The sequence below is a fragment of the Spermophilus citellus genome, assembly GCF_964194105.1.
Source record: "Spermophilus citellus genome assembly, chromosome: 2".
In the NCBI taxonomy this organism is placed as follows: domain Eukaryota; kingdom Metazoa; phylum Chordata; class Mammalia; order Rodentia; family Sciuridae; genus Spermophilus; species Spermophilus citellus.
In genome coordinates this window covers 184,658,284-184,682,475 of record NC_138183.1, presented here as the reverse complement: position 1 = coordinate 184,682,475, position 24,192 = coordinate 184,658,284, and the positions used below count along the sequence as shown (strand labels likewise).

The window sequence follows — 24,192 nt, the reverse complement described above, 5'->3', positions numbered from 1 at the left end:
AATATAACTTTATGCTTTGTCTTATAGATTTTAGAGTTTTTCTTTGTCTTGTACCCTTGATAGTATAATCATAATATGCTGTGGTAAATTTACTTTCTGGTCATGTCTGTTTGGGGTCCCATAAGTCTCCTATATATGAGTGTTCATATGTTTCCCCAAATTAGGGAAGTTTTCTGTTATTATTTCATTGAATAGGTTTTCTATTATCTTAGCTTTTTTTCCTATGACCTTCACTTTTGAGTAATCCAAAAAATGACCTTCACTTTTGAGTAACCCCCAAATGTAGATGTTTGTACATTTAATGAGGCTTGTAGGTCTGTAATACTCTTCTTTTTATTTATTTTTTTCTGACTGGAACCTGTCTTCAAATTTAGATATTCTTTCTTCTGCTTAATCTAGTCTGATTTTGAGGCTTTCAATTGTATTTTTTTATTTGATTTGTTGAGCTCTTAATTTCCCAGATTTCTATTTAGTTATTTTTCAGAATGTCTCTTTACTGCATTTATATCCTGCGTTGTTTTCCTAATTTCATTTAATGGTTTGTCTCTATTCTCTTTGATCTCATTGAACATTTTGTAGTCACTCTTTAAAATTCTTTATGAGGCATTCCACTCATTTTGACTTCTTTGCTATCTGTTGCTAGAAAATTATTATGTTCTTTTGGAGGTGTCATATTACCTTGTGCTTTTATAGTTGTTTTTTTTATGGTGAGATTTGTGCATCTATTGTATCAAATTTCTCTACTAATTTTATGGGGTGACCTACTTAGCAGCTTTTTCCTGAAGCTGGATCATGGGGTGTTGGTTTGTTAGGCAATGTTGTCTTTAATTCTAGCTGGGTAGCATAGTGACTCCCCCTATAGCTTCTTTGGCTGTAAATAATGACTTCGCCACAATGTGTACCTTGTAGGAGTCAGAGAGACTCCTTATTTCTGCAGGCCACATAAGAATGAAGATACTCTAGTGGTTCAGGCAATTGTAGTGCAGACAGCAGTGGGTGTGGGGTGTTCACTGTGTGCTTGCTCCTGTGACGGGAGAGGTGGCTCCCATCATGCCACAAGAGTTTCCTCAGGTATTTTTAATGTTAGCTCTGTTACTAGCAAGAGCCCTTGGCACAGGTGGCCCCAGCATGGTGAAAGGCTCAGTACATTTTTCTTACAATTACTCAGTGGTGTGAGAACTGGGGAGAGGCATTGGTGAGAACTGCAGCACCTGCTCTGTGGCACTCAGCCAGTCTGGACAGCACTGTGTGGTCAAACCAGATGCAGTAGCAGGCAGCACTGGAAATGGTGTATGTGTTATGGCAGCAGGAACCCTGGTGTTCTTGTGCTTCAGTGACTGTGCTGCCTGGGGAGTGGGAACTCAACCGGAGCTGGACGAAGTTCCTCTGGGAACTTGGCCATGCATACCTATGGGTGGGACAGTAGCTGGGTCTTTTCTACATCCTGAACTCCTTCAGCTGTAGTGTCTGCCCAGGAACAAGTGGGAGTGGGACATGAATGTAGCTAGGTGAAGTTGCTCTTGACCCTCCCCACCTTGCATGTTCAAGGGTAAGGAGATAGCTGATGTAGTAGTCACTCAAGGACCCTTCAACATGTCCCTGTGGGCAAGCTAGCAGTGGGAATCATGGTGTTCCCTTCTCACTGTCAGAAACAATTGCCTAAATGCTGCACAGAGGGCAGGGATGGAAGAAACCATTTGGGAATCTGATTTCAGTCCTGGAACTGGCACAAAACCACACACAGATGGATGTGCACATGATCTCAGAGAACAGGCCTCCTGATCTCCTGACTGTTGAGGGTGGCACCCTCCATTCCCCTCCATGTCACAACACCTATATATCCTACAGTGCAGGACCCAGTGAGCTTGCATCAGAGCTGCTGGACCAAGTTGGAGCCAGGGACTGTGTGTACCCTGGCTATGGAACTGGGGGTTGCAGTTGCCCGAGTGTTGTAATTTTCTTTTTATGCTGTTGTCCCAGGTCTCTGAATCTTATAAGGTTCCAATCTCTCTCTTGCTGATTTCCAGTATTCTCCTCCCTTTGCTCACCTTGAAATGCAGCATATATCTGTTACTTTAATTGTTCTTTGTGGAGAAAGAAGACAAAGCTGGCCACCTCTATTTAGCCATCTTTTCATCTTAGAAAAAATTGTTTGACCTTTTATTAGTACATCAAAAGGGCGGAAAGCATCACATCAAATCCAACCAACCTGACAAATATTTTCTGACTTTGCTTCTTTGTGTTTATAGGAGATGGCATCTCTGTATGGGCCCATTCTAAAGCCCCATTCAAGTATCTTCCTATCCTCTTCTCTCTTAAACATTCTCCTATATTCCCTGCTCTGAAATGGTCAGGAAGAAGGGAATGACAGCATTGACACTTTCTCTAAATTGAAACTTTTCTGATATATCTACCCTCCAACATGAAGATAGCAAGTTTTGAGATTGGCCGGGGGTGGGGGGAGAGGGAGAAAAGGAGAAATAGAGAAGTAAATCCTTTGAACACAACTAGGTAACCAAAAGTAACAAAGGTTTTATTTATTATCCTTAAAGGTTTTATTTATTAGGGTCTCAGAGAGTCAAGAATAAACTGAGGCCCCATAAACTTACGGCTGTTAACTAGCTTTATAGATCCTCTGTTCTCTCCCCTTTCCATGTAGTTAGAATACTTTATTGAGATTAGAATATAGATTAATGACATTGCTCTAAGGTGATTCTCTCCTTGGAAACCTTAAAAGGAATATTTAATCAAAGTTTTTCAACTGCAATCAGGAAAGAGTAATGATTAAAAAAAAAAAGACACAGTTTGCCACCTAGATATACTCTTGTGGAGAGTTATAAGGAGATTGGCAAACATACCCTTTCTGCTACAAATCTCACAGACTGCACACTGGTTCCATATAAATTGTCATTGTACTGGCCAGCTTCTATAAATTTGTGCTCTTGAATATCTTTCTCCATTTGTTCTCTGGAAATGACAAAGTGATAGTCTCTCCCATCCACTTCATAGTCACGCTTCGGCCTTGTAGTATCTTTACAAAATAAGAAATAAAAAAATTAAGACACATTTATTTTTATAAGCTTCCTTTTCACCACCTATTTTTCTCTACCATGCCCCCACATAGATACATAAACATATGTAATATGATGAACCATGACATGGTAACAGGTACCAGTCTTAATCTCCTACCACAAAAAATTATAAAACTTAACATGGAACAACTGTTTTCAGGCACCAATTAACAGTGAAGAACTGTAATTGTGAGAGAATAAAAATATATGAGGGAAACTGTACATTCACTACACCTCTCTACCTAGGAGTCCTTTCCACTTGGAAAGTATAGAGGTCACACAATGTTAAGAGACACTGGAGTTCAGCCAGAATTGGGCATTTGATTGAAACCCCAGAAAGGCCACATTCTGGAATGCTACTCTAGACTTACTCTATACCCATCTTTACAAAGTCTAAAGCCAAGTTGCAGCTGGAACAAACTGTTTTGGCAGTTGCTTTCCAGAACAAATATATTACATGAAGGAAGATAACAAAATGTGATTTCCAGCAATACACCACTGTAGTGTCTGACACAAAATAAAAATTATGAGATAAGCAAAGAAATAAAGTCATGTAACTAGGAGAAAAACATTGTCATACAGTTATAATGTGTTCAGGGATTTAAAAAATATGTGTAATAAGAGAATCACAGTACAGGTAGGACGAAAAGTCAGCAAGTCTAACCATTGCACTTACATGTTTTAGAAAGAGGGGAAAAACATCTAGCGATATGACTTAAAAAAGTTAAAATATATCTAAAAATATCTAAAGTTTTACTCAGTTTTTTTCTAAGAATCTATGTTAAAAGTGATTGAAACTTCAGATACAGTTTTAACTCTAAAGATATTAATTTTATTAATTTGTAAATGATGGTTTTATAGTTCAATTATAAATTCAGTGATGAAAAATAGAGAAAACCCAAAGCATCCATAAATGAAGAATGATTAATTATGACATACTAATCATTAAAATAGTTGCATAAAATTTTAAATAATGTCAAAAACCCATCTATCATATGAAAAAACGTATATAATGGAAGAAATAATATATCCGTGATGTTATTTCTGGATGTTATGGGGCATTCTGTGTACTTTTTACTTTCTTGTTTAAGTTTCTTTTTTGCATTTTTCAAGTTTTGTACAATGAACATGCACTGCTTATCATGAAATAGTGCTATTAATGAAAAAAGTAGCATGTGTGAGATGAAGGGGAAGTGGATGTAATGCTTAAGAACTTTGTTTTATTTCTCTCAAAAAGTGGAAGATCAATGAATCAAAATGCATTCTATGTCACATATACCTAATTAGAGTAAATAAATAAATAAAAAGTGGAAGATCCAACTGGAAGCTGCTGTAATTAACGGAGGGTTTTATTTGATCTTTTCCATCTGAAGACTTTATTGGGATATGTTCTGTGGCACGAACTCTTCCCAAGGCTGGGAACTTCTCTGGGAACTGGCTCAGGAGATGCAGCAATCATCCTAGCTCTCTTTTGCCCATGTAATACACCTGAGTCCTGCTATTCTTTAGTACTTTAAGGGAAATTTGCACTATTGAAATGTTAGAGACACTTGAAGAATGAGGGAGAAGTATTTGTTGGGATCAGATTTTCCTTATGGAGTAAGCTCAATTTTGCTAGTGAGCTTGTCTGCACAGAAGGTCTCTGTGCATAGGGGTGGGTGGCGAAGTGTGATGGTAGGGGGAAAAGTTATAGCAGACAGAAGCTTACAGAGCTACAGAGAGGCTAGGAGACCCAATGTTTGTCAATTATGACAAAGCAGATTAGAGTCTTCAGAGGTTTTTAGGGTAGAATAAAGTCTCAGACATCTTATTTTCATTCTCCTAAGACCTGTACTGTCAAAACTCATGGAAAAGCTATTTGATTTTGGGATTAACAAATTGTCCTAAGTCATCCTGAGAAGATTTTAATATATGACTGATTCTGACCTCCCTCATTCTATGGAATAAGATGTTATAGTGGCATTTTAATCAGTCTGTAAGAACATTCTGTGGCCTATCATAAATTCTATGCTGTTTTAAGTGCTAGGGGTTTACAGAGATCCTGCCTACCTTCTATGGGACTACAGTCCGTTTGGAGAGAACATTATCATACTTACCAAATAGAGAACAGCACATAGCAGCATAGATGCAAAGTGTTAGGCAGAGAAATGAAAGACAGTGCTCAGATAATGGGTAACTGGTGGTATTTGGAAAACCAGAAACTACCAGAAGAATAATATTATTTTATCATAAAGAATCCAAGCTTTTTCCTGTAAAAAAGAGAAATGATACTTACGAGGCACACAGGAGCCAAATTTATCAGGAAATTCAGATATCAAGTCGTCATTGATTCGATCCTTCATGGGGCCCAGGATAATCACTGGCCGGGTATAGTTTACTGCAGATAGGAAAAAGAAGATGCAGATATGCAGACTGACTTGGAGATCATTGAAAAATTGCCCTGCAAGGGTGATTCTTAAAGTGAAACTGCCAAACAGTAAGAACTGCCAAAGGAATAACGTTGGATCAATTACCCAACATAGGGAAATGAATGTTTACTCCTCAGGATGTTGACTGTGCCTACTGTCTGGGACTTACCCCCCACCCCCCAAAAAAGCAACTGAAGGGACTGTCAATGGGGGCTGGGGTTGTGGCTCAGTGTTGGAGCGCTTGCCTCGAAGGTGTGAGTCGCTGGGTTCAATCCTCAGCACCACATAAAAATAAATAAAATAAATGTATTGTGACCATCTTCAACTAGAAAAATGTAAAAAAAAAAAAAAGAAAGAAAAGCATTTGGAAGAGTTTTGCTTATTCTTCATTTATGCCTACACAATGTCAAAACACCCGGGTTTAGTCAGTTGAGTGGGAGAAAGAAAGAATTCAAACCAGCTGTTTGGCCATTGTTTAAAAGCAATTGTTAGTAGTAATGACACTTTATGTTTTTATAATTTCTTTCTCTCAGCTCAAAATACTCTGTGCTCTGCTGGGGTTTTCCTAATTCCTTTGTATCTGGGATTCAAAGGATCTCTAAAGTTCATTTGGCAACTCTGCCCATCTGATGCTTGAATTTTCTCTGCAACATCCTTGTCAATAGCCATCAGCCTCTGTATAAATGGCCTCCAGAAAAATTGAGTCAATTTCCCTGGGAAGCCTTCAGATAGCTCTATCTTAGGTCTGCTAGAATGTTCTTAGTACTGGGCTAACACAAGCTTCCTGGGAGGATTTAGCCTTCAGGTTCTCTGGCTAGGGCTCTCTAGCCAGACACTTGGATGTGCTCCTTCCCACCAAGGGCCACTCATTTGAAGGGCTGCTCCATCCTCTTGGGAGCTGGTATTGGTCATGTTTCACAAGGAAGTTGTTGTATGGTGACAGGGCCAAAGAAAGACAGTAGGGTGTAGTTTAGGGGCAACTGAGTTTTAAGCCGAGTGTATTTTCCTTAGCCGTCACTGTTTCCCTCCTTCAGTTGTGTCACCTGTTATGGCCTGGAAATCAGGAACCCGAGAATGCTGGGAAACTTACTTTCCTGCCTTGTGACAGGCTCATAGGAAAGAATGAGGTCTTCTTGCCCTCCTGAGAAGAAAAGAGAGGAAAATTACAGTCGACTAACAACCAGTAATTCACCAGAGCTAAAATCCCTGCTCTGAAACATAGGAAGCAGACACAGTTCAGGGTTAATTTTCCTTGCTTTCTCTCCCTGAACCATTCAAAAATTTCCTTCATCCTCATAGAATTCTTTAGCACTGTCTTAGTGTTAGGTTATCTCACAGTCATAACTCTACATAAAAACTGGCTGTGGTTCTCAGCAACAGGGTAAGGATCTGTGAGACTGCTCTCTGTCTTATGTTCCTAATGGAGTGCCATGCCACTACACCAAGTGTGACCAACTAAATTAAAGCCATTTAGTTCAAGGAAAGGGTCTATCCATCAGTTCATTGCTACCTCTTCTAAATTTTTCTTTTATTACATCTTATATTTTTGAACATTGTTTAAAAGCAAATGTCTGTTTATTTCATTTATGATGTAAAATTTCATTAGAAAATTACAGGACACTAAAGATTTTTTTCCTTAATATTAAGTCATCAGGAGAATGTTGTGGGCCAATTAAAGAAAGTTAAAAATTGAGAGGAGGCCGGAGGTGAAGTTCAGTGGTGGAGTGTGTGCTTAGCTTGTGTGAGACCCTGGGTTGGATTCTCAGCAGCAGCCACCACTACCACCAACAACAACAAATTGAGAGGAGTGCCTTATATATTGGTTTGCAATTGCTGCTAAATCATGCTCTGAAACTTCAGAAAGAGAACTAAGGAAGACAATGGCGTAAAAGTGTTATCCTCTACACTTCTGTTCACTGTAAGTCTGCTGATTCAGTGTGGGTCTCAAGTCAGCAAATAACTGTGGAGAGTATATTGGGTTTTGATAATTAGATTTTAGTCATTTATTTTTATCCATTTGGTCAAAAATTGGTCATGGGCTTAGCTCAAGTCAGTTGCAAACCCTAAAGGGCCTGCTCCTTTATTTGTGTTAGGTCTTATACTGACTAAACTTTGGTGGGGAAATAGGTTAGGACTGTTGGATATGACTTTGTGTCTGTTAGAAGAGGTAGTGGAAGAGGAATGGGACATGATGTAGACTTTCTGAAGCCAAAGGGCTATTAACCTCATTGCTTTATATGCTCACCACCCCTGAAACATACTCAGTGTGCCAATGTCAAGTTCTACTTCAGTAGGCCCAGCACCAAGGAAAGGTGGGTTGATTTCATGAAGTGAGGTAATATCAAAGATGGTTTTGATAATAGCAACTGCTTTGGTAAAGTGAAACAACAGGTGGGTCAAGTTGTAGAGTACAGGTGTCTTCCCTGGAGACTTGGTGGCTGTATGGTTTGTGGGCTCTTACTTTTTCAAGTGTAAGGAATGGCTACAGGCTTAAGCCATATCTGACATTTACCTTGAGGAGGGCTTCTTCTTAGGATGCAACTGCTAGGCCCTACTACATCCTAATGGTACAGAGAGTGGGCCAATCCTCCTCCTTAGTAGCAGCTATATGTGGCCATCTCAGAAATTTGCAGGGGACTTTCCCATATCTGAGCAGGGGTTTGGTGCTCAATGAGTCAGATTCACAATTTTCTAAATTCAGGAAAAGAATGAATCCTTCTGAATAAACTGAACTACTGAAATTTAGTCTAGGCCAAAATAAAAAAAGGCCATTGACTGCTAAGCTCCAGGTATCTAAAGCCTGAGGTATGTACATGTCATAAGCATTCAGAAGAGAAGTGTAAAAATTATTGGGGGAAAATGCATAGCTTTCAGGATAGAAGTGTGGTAGGATAACATTGTAATGTAAAACTATATAGAGGGTTCTTCATAAAATAACATGAGAGGAGAATCCTGATTGTCAGATAATATAAATTTCAAATACCAGGTAATAATATTCGAGTCTTCCCATTATTCTGGGAACTCCATAAAGGCAAATACTGTGTTTCGTTTATCACTGCATCCTCAGAGTGCATTCAAGTGCTTAAAGTAAAGAAAGATGTCAATGAATTCACATTCTCATTTCAGTTATGAGGAACAGAATGAGTAATGAGGCTAAAGATAGGTTCTGTTTTGTGTTTCTGTCAATATGATCATTTCACTTTGGGAAATATGGTTTCCTCTAAATAAACATAACATGTCATGCTTCCATATGAATCTCTTTCCAGTAGCTTTGCAAATCATTCTGATGGGACATTTAAAAATGTCTTAAATAAGCCTTAAATAAGATATTTGATATCAGTATGTATATTTGTGATTCAAAAAATCAGGGCAAAACATAGCTTTAATTAATTTTTCTTGGGGGGTACTGGGGATTAAACTCAGGGGCACTCAACCACTGAGTCACATCCCCAGCCCTATTTTGTATTTTATTTAGAGACAGGGTCTCACTGAGTTGCTTAGTGCCTTGCTTTTGCTGAGGCTGGCTTTGAACTCACAATCCTTCTGCCTCAGCCTCCCTAGCTGCTGGGATTACAGGCGTGTGCCACTGTGCCCAGTTTGATCAATTTTTAAAGAGTTTTATAGTTTCTTGTTTATCCATCACTCTTTGGTTTCATTCTGCAACTATGAACGGTGCTGGGTCTTGCTCAGAACAGTGGTATGGGTAGGTAGAAATGGCAGTTTCCTTTATGTCAAGGTTCCTCCCAGTTCTCAAGGCCCCATACAACCAGGTACTGGGGATACCAAGGAGGCCTGCAGGGAAGCTATGGAAGTTGGCATGACATAGTAGCTGTGAATGTAAAGTCAATTTCATTTTCAGACTCAAGAATGAAAAGCCCCGTGAGTAATGAAACATTAGATGAACAAAGAAGGGAAGTAATGAAGAAAACTCATATCCCTGGCACTTTGTGGGTCTAGAGGGGCTTTCACATCCATTGGCTTCTAATTGTTCACAGTTTTTCTTAGGTAATTGGTGCTCTGATGATCCCCATTTTACAGATGAAGAAACTGAGGCTCAGAGACATCGATGAGGCCTATTTCCTTAACTAGGAGGAGGTGGAGTCAAGATTTTAAACCATATCTTGTTTTGATTGTGCTGAGTGTATCACTCTGTCTCAAAAGAGTGAGAGATGTAGAATTCCCTGTGTGTGTGTGTGGGGGGTAGAGCTTACTAAGGAACAAAGGCGAGGGGACAGAAATCAGGTCAGACACATTGAGGGGCCATAAGGGGTTCCATCTGCAAAATTGGCTCTTTTATTTGAAAGTTCTACTGTATCATCTGCATAAAATAGTCATCCTTAGTTTTCTATTTTTTCCTCTGAAGAAGTTGGCACTTAAGAAATAACAGCTGGTGAAAAGGTACAAACTATTTCTTGGTCTTGTTTTGGCAACTGCATGGCTGGAAGTGGGCAAGCAGCACAGAGTGGATGTTTGCAGCTGTCAGAGACTTGGCAGAGGATTTGTGGCAGTCCCCATGAAACATTTTGTTTGTAAACTGGAAGCAAGTCACAGTGAGATATATCCAGAATAAGACCCTAATATGTCTTCAGGATTGGGAAAAGTAAAATGCTTTTCTTCATGAATCCTTGGAAATGAGAGAGGGGTGGGAAGAGACGACTAGTGGTAGTCCATTTAATGTTCAAAATTCAGCATTTAGTGGTAGCATATGATGGCTATTAAGAATAAATTAGATTCTTAGAACCATCAAACTTTAGGCTAAGTGAGGATTGGAGTCCATGTGCTTCAGAGGCAAGTGTGTAGCACATTATTCCTACATCCTATGTTCTTGGTAGGTATCACAAACTGATCATTGTCTGCATTACTCAATGTGGCCTCAGAATACTTTTCAGTACAACTCATCAGGCAGATACTACCCATTGGCCAGAGCTGAAATCTTGATTGAAATATATTTTCAATCTCAGTTCTAATCTAAGCTACTCGTTTTATATAAGGGACTACTGATACTTTAGTTTTTGCAAAATCACATAGCATCTTCATAGGATGTTCAGAAGATTAAATTGTTTTATGAAGCCCTTGAAATAAGGATTAGCATATAGTTAATGTTTTGTCAATGTTGTTGACTATATTAATTGGATGAGTAGCATGGGATGATTGGAATGTAGTAGATACAAACATCAAGAGGCTGGGATAGCAAAGTATAGGGAAGAGTGAAAAATGTCTGGAATTAAAGCAAAAGGTCTTGGTTGGAACTGTAGTGCTACCACTTATTGATGAGTATACAGCTTCTTGGAGCTTTAACTTCTTCCCTTAAAAAGTGGACTATCAGTGTAAAATACATGTAATAGTTTTATTGCAGAAGTCAAATGAAACAACAGGTGGAATGAAAAATTGCTCTATAAAGATGAAAGAACTAAAGGCATCCAAGGGCAAAACTTGAGAATAGCGGAGTAAAGCAAAGAATATGTGCGTTATTTTCAGACTCCAGTGGAGAAATCTTGGCTTTCATATCAACATGTCAGTTTCACTCAAATCATTTCTTCAAGATCCTTGTTTTGAAAATCCTTCTTAACTGATGAGCCCCAGTGGGTTAAAAGTATTATCATCAGCTCCTATACATCCATGCTGTGTCAAGAGCTTTGAGAAGGCAGGTCTTCAGCTGCAGAGGTTTGCCTGGTCCCCATTATTTTTGCTTGGTATTTATTGCCTTCCAATACAAGGGCAACTGAAAGATGTGGTACACAAGAGCCCCAAATACAAGACTTCACTTCACTTCTTTATTGGCAGATGGAAATTTGGAATTGGCCAAGAATTAAGACAGTTTTGATGTGGTATTTTGTTAATTAGACAATGTACCCTGTGATTAACTGCATTTTAGCTGCTTCTCAATGTAGTTGGAATTGGAACAAATAATTATTTGATATGCCTGAGGTGGTGTAGCAGAGGTCTGAACTATTTATTAGAAATTGAGGTCTGTGTCCATGAATGTGTGTGCAGGTGTTATCTCAGGAAACAGGACACCTTCAGGTGAGTCTGCCAAAACATGTAACTCCAGGATGCAGTGTGAACTGTGCCCTTGGGCCTGTGGAACAAGGACCTGGGACCATTTCTCATCACTCACACTTTATTATAGCCATTTTGTCCCTAAAGTGGACATGGCACAGTTCTAAAAGTAAAATATAACACCTGGACTTTATGAAAAGAGTCCTTTTAGTTTTTGTTCATACTGCTATTCAAAAGATGATAAAGTTAATCATAATTATAGCAAAAGCCAGGAATTCAGTAGAAAAATGCAGCCTATTTTGATATCAAAGTTGCTTCTTTCTGGAAGTCTGGGCCAAGCCTCTATGGATTTTGTCACAACATTGCCCTTTCTAGAAAATTCCTTCCTCATTTTGCCTAGCTGGTAAGTGTCTGTCTCATCTTTCTGAAGCTCAGATCAAAGCTTCCTTTCTGAAACCATCTCTGATTCTGTCATTATTCTTGAGTTAAACTTATCTCCTATAACCTGCCTCATTTTGTGCACATTCTCATTTATTGAACTCTTTCTCCTACTATATGTGTGCTGCGATCCAGAGTTAGTTTATGTTTATTTGGGGTCTCATGGTACCAGTGAAGGGAACCTGACTTATGGTAGATGACAAATTAATATTCTTCTGGAATCCCTTGTATTTATATCTTGGAGGGAAAACAATGGTAATTTTTTTCCCCTCTAGCTTCGACAAATGACTTGTAAGGAAAATCTGAGTGGATGACCTTCTGTAACTCCAAACCAATATAATGATTAGATTCTACACTTGTCCTACTAATATAGAATTTACCTCCAACTCTTCTTTCTTCTCATAGATAATTCAAGATGCATATAAATGTTTTTTTATCCAATAAACATTTGTGTGCAGCAGCTACCATTTGAGAGTAAAAGGAATTATTGATGTCATTATGGTAATCACTCCAAAAACTTGTCAAGCTGCTGAAAACTTTTGCATAATTTTTATAACATAATGATTCTGGAAAAAAAATCCTGCTTCTGAAATACAGAAAAGGAGGCTATACTCCAAAAAAATGTGATTTCTAAATAAAAAGATACTTCTTATATATACGTTCCATGGAAGATAGAGAAGAATAAGGCATGGTGTTTTCCTTTCCCATGTATTTGTCTACTGGAAGAAAGAACAGTTTTGATAATTGAAAACTGAACACTAAAGAAATTAGTATCAATGGTTTCCATGAAAGCCAACAAATAAATTGTATAATTGAGAAAGCCAGATGTGCTGCACACCTGTAATCCCAGTGACTCAGGGAGCTGAGATCACAAGTTGGAGGCTAGTCTCATCAACTCAGGGAGACACTGTCTCAAAAAAAAAACAAAACAAACAAACAAAAAAAAAAACACAAAGCAAAACAAACCCCACAAAAACTAAAAACAAAACAAAACAAAAAAAACAAATTAAAAAAGGACTGGGTGTGTGTATCAGTGGAAAAATCACCTCTGGATTTAATCTCCAGTAGTAAAACAAAAGTCAGAAGATAAGCTTTGGTTACTTCTTGGCTTGTGGCTTTTTTTTTGTTGTTGTTTAAAATCAAATGAAAAATGGGAGAAACAATTTTTTTTAAATTGGGTTAGTCAAAAATTTATAAGAGTAAGAAGAAACTCATAATGTCAAGAATCATGTTGAAAGCTACCCTTTTAAATCCTTCCTTCAATAAGACTTGGTGAACTTCTAAGACTTCTATTGATAAGAAAATTGGGTGATTCTAATATCATATGATAAATATGCTCATTGAAATTTTTGTCTCTTCATTCTTTGGCATGTCTCATCTTTCTCATCTGCCTCCTCTGGACCTTGGTCTGCCATCTTTCTTCTTCTGCACCTTTTTTTTTTTTTAACCTGCTACTAATCTGATTCTCCAATGCCTTTCTCAAAATCCAAATTACATTTAAAATATTCCACAACACTATTTTGCATTCCAACTCAAAAAATCTTGTAAAGTGTGATGATATCATGGGGGAAAATACCCCAGCTGATTTTAGTTTTTAATTACTATAATATTTAAGCAAAAGACAATACCAATTTCTGCCTTGGTAGCTGTGGTCATGTATTGGGCCTGCAGTTTTCTAATATCCTTGGCAATTGCTTTTTGGGAAATCCCTTTCATTAAGGAGTACAAATTTATATTATAAAAGTTCTAAGAATCCCAATGACAATTTGTATCTATATTAGTCACCAAAAACCAGTAAGTAGGTGGTAAGAAACCACAAGAACTGAACAAAAGGATGTGTTTGGTGTTTGGTGAGTATTTCCATATACTAAGCAAATGGCTTGAGGTGACCAAAGAAAAAAACAGAAATAATTTTTAAATAATTACCTACCTTTTCAGTTATCTTATTTGCTCACTTTTTTCCCCCCAAATGGGAGTTCCTTCACCATTAGAGGAAGAAACTTTCTCATTGCTTTCCCAACCATCCCCCAAATAAAGTTAGATATATAAATATAGTATCTAGTTTAAAATATTAAGCAAGGAGAAAGTGATATAAGATTCATGTCTGATTTAAAAGGGAACAAAACAGAAAAAGGCAAAATGATAAGGAAAATAAAATCATAATGACTTCTTCACCCTCCTGCAGGGAGTTTAAATTGATCAGGGGGAGGCAGGCGGTGGAATGTCAAAATCCACTATGTTGAACTTTTTTTGCACTTTCTCTGTGAGAATTGAATCATTGGGTCACCACCAGCTGAGGTTGGAATTGAAATTAGCAAGATTGACTGCTTGCACAAATCTCATTAGGGTCCACTGATGGCCCTAGTGTCTTCTGTATCTTTCTGCAACCAAAACTGATTTCATTTCAAGCCATTTGCTTTGGATAAGGATGACAAAAGGCAGCAATTGAAAAACAACAACAAAACTCTGAAATGACTATCACAGGCAATGGAGAAGTTGCAAAGAAAAGAACCGCAAACCAAAGCAGTAACTTACGGTAGCTACTTTCGCTATCGCTGGCATTAGAAGAAACATGTTCTGCAAGAACAGCACAGCAAATTAAAGAGATACCAAGCATTGGAATGCAGCCAGAACGGAAAGAAATACATGCATGCAAGGCTACTAGAAATGTGAGCAAAAGGCAAGTCAAAGGCTGCAGAGTAGATTGCATTAAGAAAATTCAGGTAAGATAAAGAAGATGAAAACTTTATCGCCATTTTACAGGAAACTGCTTCTTGATTGCTGTTTCCTCCTTTTAGCAAACAAGGAAAGTATCTTTAATTAAAAAATGAATGTCAACCTACACAATTTTCTTTTTATAAATACTATATGACCCATTCCTACAGCTGGATTTCCAGATTCATGTTACAAAGGCCAATGTGTCTCAACTGAATATCTTCTTAACTATAAATCCAGGAGCTTCAGGTATGAAGGCACTGTTTTCTTGCAGGTGTTTCTCTATTTGGGCCTTTAATTATTCTCTAGAAACACTGAATCACCAATTGATCCCTGGAATTTCTTGAATTTTGTTTCTACTTAAATACTTCATAAACTAATTATCAGGCTGAAAGGGAGGCTTGAAGATCTTTCCTGTTTTAGTGAGTGAATAGAAAAATCTTGGAAGAAAGAAGTCACTGAAAATGTTTTGTGAATTAGTTCAGTATTTTCTTGTTTTTATATTAAGAGCTTTGCCTGGATAGCTATTGGATTTTGTGGGTACAACTAGGCAATCGTTAAATGGCCTGATGCTCAGGCTGGTTCTAGCATGAAGTCTGTCATTAATTCATTCTGAATAATGTGCTCATAGAGTGACATTCCGAATTGTTTTTTCATACAAATACAGCTTAGCTAACATAGTAGGGATGTGTGTACTGGTTACGTGCCAGAATTAGCACTTTCATTTCTGAAGTTATTTGCTTTTATCTGTACTATTTAAATTATAGATGATCAGATCATCAACATTTTTGTATATCACTTTAGTTAAGTATATGAGATTATTTGATTTCTGAAGCTCATTGGTAATAACTTCAGCTTTTAAAAAAAATTGACCTGTTGTACAATTGACACGAAAGAGGAAAAAATATAATATTATGTTCTAATAGTGAAAAAGCACTTTAAAATGCTTAGATATTATGTATTCTTGCCAGTTATATAGACTTGTTTTGCTGCATGAAATTCATGAAAACTGAAGTATGTTAAATTTACACAAATCTTTTCTGCATTGCTAATTGGGCACACATGTTCTAAGTGCAAAGGGGCACTGAGAAAGAAGTGTGAATGCATCTGTGCAAGTCTGTTTTCTATCACTGAAAGACCATCAAGACCAACAATGGTGTGTTTTCACAGGCATTATTATCTTAAGTACTTTGAACTGAGGGTTATGAAGATTTTTATTGATTTTCAATATTAATAATGTATTAAAACATTTCCTTTTCCCTCCCAAATTGAAAATTTACAAATTCTCTCTGATGATGCTTGATACTATGGCAATAATGTTGAAAATAGCATTTGAATTTTACCCACTAATTCAAGAAAAATTTCATCATATTCTTGTAATGCCTCAAAAATAAAGTTTTCATCTTTAAAGAGATCAGTACTCCCGATCAGAGTTTGTTTTCTATGTATACATATCTAAAAACCACTCTAAATGAACAACTTGGAGTATGAAAGGTATTATGTGAGATTATGTAAAACAGCCCTTGAAAACAATGCTATTGTTTTATAAAATGACATGAACAGCTTATAAAAACATCACCCATAGCTGTCAAAATAAAATTGAACATGTGATACAACTGCAAAAGACACGAAATTCTGTTCTTATTTCATTGATGCCTACACAATAGGATTAGTATTAAAGAAAGAAAAATCATAGCATATTGATACATAGGAAAATTAGTTTTAATTGCTAAATGCAATAAGACACAGACTGAAAACATGAATAACTAGAATGTAAAGGTCTAATACATATTATTTTTGTTCTATGCTACAAAAGACTTGATTATGTAATGCAGCTAATTAATCACTGATAGAAAAAGATATTAATACATATCTAAAACTTTATCATACAAACGTTTCAAGCAGGATCACTGCAAGTCAGAAAAGATCAAAGTTAATGGCAAAGAATTATGCATGGAAGATCAAATAGCTTAATGTTTATTTTTCAAGAATGCATGTTCCTTTTGACTACAGAGTAGCTCCTTTACTAATAGCAAAGTACAATTCGATTATGAAATTTGGCAAGCTAATTAAATATTTCCATGTGAAAAGGCAGAAGAAAGAACATAAAGTAGATTTCTACTTTGCTTTTCTAGAACATTTAGCTCACCCTTTCTTGCAACATGGATTCTTGCTCTCTGGGGAAGAATTAGGCCGTAGAGCAAGTGATGCTATGGTGAGCATCAGGACCATGTTGGCCATATCACATGGTCAGAAAGGGAAGGAGTTAACTGCAACAGAAGTTAGAGTGCCTGACACACTTTGCTTTTAAATGCTGACATGCAGAACAAAACGATTGAAAATTATTTTGTAGGAGCATTCACAGCTAGGTAACAAATAAAACTCGTATCTTGTGCATGCTAGGAGTGAAAGGCCCTCAAGAAAAGGAACAAAAGCCAAACTCAAAAGGAAAGGAAAAGAAAAGAAAAGTTACAGTGACCATTCCTGGAAACTTACTCAGAGTCTTTGTTCCATAACCGTCGTCACCTAATCCGGGGATGTCCTGCATGGAAGTCCCCAGAGAGAGCAATGAGAGAGGAAGAACAGCCACGGAAGAGGAAGGAAGAAGTCAGTGGAGTTGAAATGGATACTACCATGACAGACCGTGTTGCCTAAACAATCTGGATCCCACTCTGTGCTTTTAAAACAACTTTTACCCCAAACTCCCTAGGCTGAGACTTAGGGCACAAATTGCTGATTTGGAAAGCAACTCCAAAGGTATAAGCAGAAGTCTGAAAACATAAAAAGAGGGAGAAAAAAAAGATTTGGCAAATGCCATCCGTGAATATTGCCACAGAAATGTGCCTCTTAGAGGAACGATTCCCTCCATGTTTCATATCAAATTCTGAGACTTAGTGTCCACCAATACATGCTCACTGCTGAGAGAGTATTTAATATCTACTGGAAGGGAAAGAGGGAGCCAATATGCCAGAATCAACAAAAGTAATTTAATTGCTCCCAGTTAGTGAGCGTTTCAAAAAGTTTATGCAGCAATGGGACCCAATATTTCTGCCCAGAAGGGAAATCAGTCTCAAGCCCTTACATGAGAGAAAAGGCAAATCATACCCATTTCTGGTCAAAAAGGCTGGTTAGATGTGAAGTCCCAGTTTCCATATCTCCCTTGCCAAAGCATTCTACAAAGAAGAGCCACAGGAAGGGAAGGATCCAGACTGCAGTCAAACACTGGTCACAGTAGTAAGACCTGACCTGCCTGCCTGCTGTGTTGTTTGCCTAGCGTGTGGCGTGGGAGAGCCTACATCATGCGTGTTGCCCGTGAAGGATTTTTTTTTTCCTCTTGTGTTGCATGTGACATTATCTTGGAGAATCTACTTACGTTCAGGATCACTGGTTTCCTGCTCACTCTGCTCCTTGTTCTTGTAGAATGGGAATTTTCGTGAAAAGATGAAGCTCTTTTTACGCTTGTCATTGAATGACTGTGAAGGAGAAAAGGCATGGGGCAAAAACAGGGGACGTCTAATTGTTGTCACACTCATGCTGACAAAACAACTAGTTTGTAAAAGCAGAGACAGCTGTAGTGACGCAAGTGGATATTCCACAGAGGTGCCATGGTGTTCTAAAGGCAGATTTTCTTTTCAAGGAGTGTAAATTCTGAATGATGACACCTTGGAAAAATCGCCTCATCATCAAAAGCCTGCTCAGAGATAAACGGTGATGGAGGGAATGAGTATTCAATTGGAAGACCCAGAGTCTTTGGCTCTGTATCTTGCTGGTCCATCACCTCTGACAAGTAACTGAATCTCTCTGAACCTCAGTATCTTCATCTGTAAAAGGTGATGAAGATACTGGGATGTGAGACTTGTACAAGACAATAATGTAAAACAAATAGAGCTAGGAAAATGGCATCTTACCATCAGGTGGAAAAGACTTCTCTGTGTCGAGTTACCCTTATTTTTATTTTTTAAATTTTGAGTTACTTCAGCTTGAATTTAATTAAAGTATACAGAAAAGAATGTAGATTTATGTTATATGATAATTATAGTCTCATACACAGATATATGATAATTATAGCATTTCTATTCAGATGATAACTTAAAGATAATTTAAGGAGCCAGGGCACAAAGAGGTTGAGTCCCATGCCAATATCACAGAACTAGTTGGTGACAGTCAGGAGACAGTCAACCAAAAGCTGTTAAAATTGCTGCTAAATTGGCATTAACTTGATATTCACTCAGCCAAGGGGAAGTGACAGTCACTCATCTACATTCCGATAAGATAAAAATAATGTAGAATGACTGTCTTTTAATGTGTAAACTCCTCCATTAGCTTAAATGAGGTCAAGTTAAAAATAACACCTACATACATAATATTGAAATTATTCATTCCAGTGACTATGCTGTAGTCATCTGAAATACTTAAGAAAATTCCATTTATTCCACCATTGCTGATATTTATATGAATGCTTTGAGGGGTTCTTCTTTGGGAAATGTGTTCACGATCATTTTTCAAGCTATAAGCCCTGCAAGTCTTATTAATTTTATATTCATATGTCATTGAAAATGTTTCACCAGCTTGATTACCATCCTGATTTGATTGCTTTGGTACTGAGAGTCTATTCACTTCATAAGAAAGTTATAATCACTCCCTACACAGGTTTTAAACTCCATGTGCTGATGGCTCTAAAGGACTCTCTAAAGGGTATTCTCAAACAGTGTTAGTGTGGTAGCAATGGCAGTTGGGGGGAATAAGTGCAGAGCAAGCAGGGAGCCTTGGAAGAAAGGAGCCTTGCTTGGAAGTATGCACTTTCTCCCATGGGTTGGACACTGTCAAGGGCTCTTTAATTTGAAGCTTGATGAAATTGTGCAAATGACGTACTCTCTTTGTGTATTCATGCACTCTTATATCAAATATCCATTTTGGCATTGAGAAAGCATTAAGGTACTAAAATGTTAGTGCTGTCATTCAGTAAGTTATTTTTACTTTTTTAGGTACTAGGAATTCGCCAAAGTCAACTGAGCTTAATTTTATGTCACATTAGGAAGGTTTTGTGAAAAACAACAAAATATTTAATAATTTATGAAGTCAGGGGACAAATTTTACACTTCATGTGAAAGAGCTAAGGAAAAAAACTTACTTCAGAAGTTATTACTCTGCTGACAGCACCTGTGTTCAGTATAGTTTTATCATAATTTGTAATCGAAGATTAGTGTCCAAAGACTAGGTTGGGAATAGCCCCCAAGTTTTCACAGGTAAGAATGGTAAACCTTAAAGGAACATTAAATATTCTTGCATCACTACAGTTTCATGCCACTTTTACATTTCAAGCATATTTAAACTTCAATAACTGAAAATAAAAGAAAAAAATATGTAAGTAATGGTATGTGATATTTGCAAGGCATGTTAGACATTTATCTTCAACAGCACAGATGACTTTTCATGCAAAAATTATGAATTTTCATGCAAATACAAAACAATGCCAAGAGGAGGAAAGCTTGGGGTGATAACATACAAACAGATGTATAAAGTATAGGCCATTGGGGCCTAAAATGGGATTGCATGCAAACCATATTAAATTGTCTAAAGGGTCAAAGGAAAGTGAAATGGTGTTGTCTGTGATTAATTCTTTTATGTTTCAAAGCAAGGACTGTAATGTGTTAACATTTCCCAAGTATGAAAATGTTGTGTGTCATGAGTTATCTGATTGGGACATAATACTTAGACCACACTTTTTAAGAGAACAGAAAAGTACATAATACCTCAGAAATTATCTAACATAGTCTTATTAGCAAATGCCATTTTGCATTTGAATTAAAGAGAAGGTAACAAGATTATTTGGGTTACATTTCCTCACATTATGGACACAAAACCAAATCACAATTTTAGCTCACACAGAGTTAAAAAGTCATGTTTAGGGTCTTAAACATTTCAACTATAAAAGACTATGTGGTTTATAATGCTCTCATATTATTCTTTATTTTATTAGGTATAAGACCATTATGGAAGCTTTTTGTTGCTGCAATTGGTTTTTTAATATAGAAGGAAAATTTGCAACAAGAGTGCTTAGGTGAAAGTAATAAATTAGCAAGCACTTTTGCTATTTATAGAATGCATGATTCTAAAGTAACTGAAGGCCAGTTTACAGCTTTCTTCATAATCATACTTGATCAATGCTGTTCTTCCTACATTACAGCATCTTCAATCATGCTCTATTGCTTTCATGGCAGGAAATGTCTTTGAAGAGAGACTTCAAAAATACTAATTAAATGTGTAAGTTGGCATATGTTAAGAATTCTTCTTTGGAATCTGACCTAAATTACTGTGTTCTTATGAGTTAAAATGATAAAATAATACCTAACATTTATTGAGCACTATGTGTCAGGCTTGGTCCTAAATGCTCTATCTCTGCTAATTTCATGAATTTTCATGCTTGCCCAAAGTCACACAGATAGTAAGTAGTGAAGTCAGAAAATGCATTTGCAAATATTCCTGGTTGCAAATATTGTTATTCTTATGAGCACAAGACATTTCTGCAACCTTAGCCTGCTTCAGGTTTATAATTAAAATTATTGGCATTTAAGTGATATTGCAATCTGTTTAAATCTAAATCTTCACTGCTTAAGAGACTACTTAAGCCATCAGATACTACTGAATTCAATATATCTTTTGATCATGCTGCTACAATTTTCTGGATACCTATTCACATTTTTGAAGGCTTTATCACATTTTTTAATTCTTATGATAATGAGAAAAAAAACTCAGTGGTACAGGTCATGCATGGCAATTTAAAGAAAATTTGACAGGCAAATCTATAGCAAAAAGTAAATTGGTGGTTGCTTAGGGCTGGGGGGTACAGGGAGCAGAGAGTGGAAACTAATGGGAATGGGGTTTCTTTTAGGGGAGATAAAAATGTTCTAAAATTATATTGTGGTGATGGTTGTAGAATCCTATACATATGCTAAAGCACACTGAATTGTATACTTTGAGTGGGTGGACAGTATCCTATGTGAATTACATCTCAATAACTCCATTTTAAGAAAAAGAACCCCTCCCCAACCCCACACCATGAGATGAAAGGAAACAATGAGCAGGTTTTCTCATTTTATTTGATGTAAATAGTTTAAAATCTTTAATTGAGTGAGAAGAAACCATCCTTTCTAACCCTTGAAATCAGATGTCTTTTGAAATCGGATGTCTTTTGTTTATCTGATTTTGTTTTATCTCAGTTAAATGAATACCTTTCATGTTGTGACAGACATTAGAATACCCGCATCCTATCACTGTCTCAGAAGTTGCCAGTTTTTAGGCCAAATAGCATGAAATTGCCCATCCTGACACCAAGATGTAAGGCATTGGTGAGATGGCTTAAGATAAAATACATGCTCCATGAAGAAAGAAAACAAGACAAAAAACAATCACTCTTTTTTCCACTAAAATTCTACACCCTTCAGGACACATGAGTAGATCTTGACATATATCCTTTCATACAGAAAACTTCAAAACTAGGAATACGATCAGTTTTTCTTCTCATCTGCCTGTCCTAATTTCTCAAGCTTCAAGTGTTTCATAGTTCTAAAGTGTCACCTTTGTGATAATGTGTTCTGGTGAAATTTGAATTTAAATTTATACTGAGCTCAAATAAACTTTTTCTGCAGCCACCTTATTTCATTTTTTATAAAGACTTTTTTCCATTTAATGGTGTTCTCTTGGGAAAATTTTTACTATAAATTTGGGCAACCACCTTATATTACATATCTTATTTTCATACACATTCAAAGAGTTTTAAAGCAAGAGCTAGGCATGGTGGCACATGTCTGTAATCCCAGTGGCTCAGGAGGCTGAGGCAGAATGCTCTCAAGTTCAAAGTCAGCCTCAGCATCTTAGCGAGGTCCTAAACAACTCAGTGAGACCCTGTCTCTAAATAAATTATATAAAAGGGCTGGGGATATAACTCAGTGGTTAAGCACCCTTGGGCTTAATCCCTAGTACTGAAAAAAAAAAAAACAAAATGAAAATGAGAACAACAGATCCCTATGACTAACATTAGTGGACTTGTGGTGGTGGCAAACAGTTTATTATTCATGGAAATGTGGTAGCTGATCTTCTTTGACCTCAAAATATAAAATTCAACTTAACTTTTGTTTCCTTTCCAAGAAAACAATTTTATCAGGATCCAACCATTCTAAAACGGTTCTGAAAAATGAAATCCCAGGTGAGTCCCTCACCCCTGTTTTTTTTTTAAATTTTTTCTACTTACATTATTTCTGGGACAGGTTATGCTAAATAAAACTTTATTACTTCGCAGTCCAAGTTGAGGCTTTATTTCAGTTGAAGAGATGAGGTAGCCAAGAGGCTCTACAGAAGCGAGCTTGGAATCGTAAAGTTGTTGCTGAAACTTATGCTGGACTTTATGGTCACTCAGATGCGCAGCAGGTAGAGTGTTTTCTTAATTTTGAGGTCCAAGACATCTACATTTGGGACATCATTTCTGTTCCTTCCAAGGGAATGCAAACCTCTTCTCCCTCATTCTCCAGCAACCTTAACCTACTACTTGCATTTCTCTGTTTCTCTTTAAAGCAAAACAACTCAAAAACCATCCTTCTGTTTCTTTATTTGAATATACTGAATCACACTTTAAATGCTTTGATATCACATACACTAAAGGTCAGGAACTGGCTCATAGGCCAGTCCAGCCCACTACATGATTTTGTAAATAAAGTTGAAATAGAGCACAATCAGGCCCATTCTGTATGTAGTCTACGGTTGTTTAAGTGCCACAACAGCAATTCTGAATAGTTGCAACAAAGACTATCTGGCTCCAAACAAAGCCTATAATCATTTGTATCTGCTCGCTTTCAGAAAAAATTTTCAGACTGCTTTATCTAGGGTCATGAATGAGCTCAGGGATGTTTAATTCAACATTTATCCTCAGGTCTTATTTTACTCTATATTTGATCTAGATTTAGACATAGTTCATCTGATATTTCTCCCTGAAACACTTGCCTCCTTGAACTCTGTTACACCTCTATATTTTCATTGTCCTATTACTCCAGGAAGCCACTCATCTGGAGTCTATTTTGCTAGATCTTTCTCAACTTTTCAGTCTTTAAAGTTGGGAATACTGAGCCCAATCCTTGGTTCTCTCTTTCTTCCCTCTTCTCTCCCCGACTCGTTCCTTAGGCTATCTCACATGCCAGTGACTTGATTATACCCAAGTTTATCTCCAGTTTGGAATTTCCCCCTTAACTCCAGACTCATGTACCCCATTGCCTACTTAGTATCTCTACTTAGGGGGCTTACCACAGCTCTCAAACCAAACACTTGGTCTGTTTTCCAATACCACAAACAAACAACAACAACAACTTGTAACTCTTCCCAGGCTGGGAACATGATGTTGATTCCAAAACATTAGCTTTAAAAAAAATGTTATCTATGCTGTGTTTAGAAGAATACAGGCTTTTAATTTAAAATACAAGAGAGGTTGAGATGGTAGAATAGAAGTGTCTAGCACTCACCTCCTCCTCCACAAAGAATAACAAAAATAATGGTTCATTACTTTTTGTGTG

The 24,192-nt window shown here is 37.1% G+C and overlaps 1 protein-coding gene across 5 annotated transcripts in view; it reads right to left on the bottom strand.

The window, feature by feature from the left end:
• The window catches only part of DLG2 (discs large MAGUK scaffold protein 2), a gene marked incomplete at both ends in the record, with an annotated part of 2,048,692 nt that overhangs the window by 11,609 nt on the left and 2,012,891 nt on the right, over window positions 1-24,192 (bottom strand). For 3 of the 5 annotated variants that reach the window (XM_081281630.1, XM_081281626.1, XM_081281628.1), the window contains 4 exons: window positions 2,859-3,031; window positions 5,347-5,448; window positions 6,570-6,620; window positions 18,006-18,105. In XM_081281630.1, the coding sequence (XP_081137756.1) occupies window positions 2,859-3,031; window positions 5,347-5,448; window positions 6,570-6,620; window positions 18,006-18,105 (426 nt within the window). Of the gene's footprint in view, window positions 1-2,858; window positions 3,032-5,346; window positions 5,449-6,569; window positions 6,621-17,128; window positions 17,175-18,005; window positions 18,106-24,192 lie in introns of all 5 variants that reach the window. The other 2 variants (XM_081281627.1, XM_081281629.1) reach the window with 1 other exon arrangement.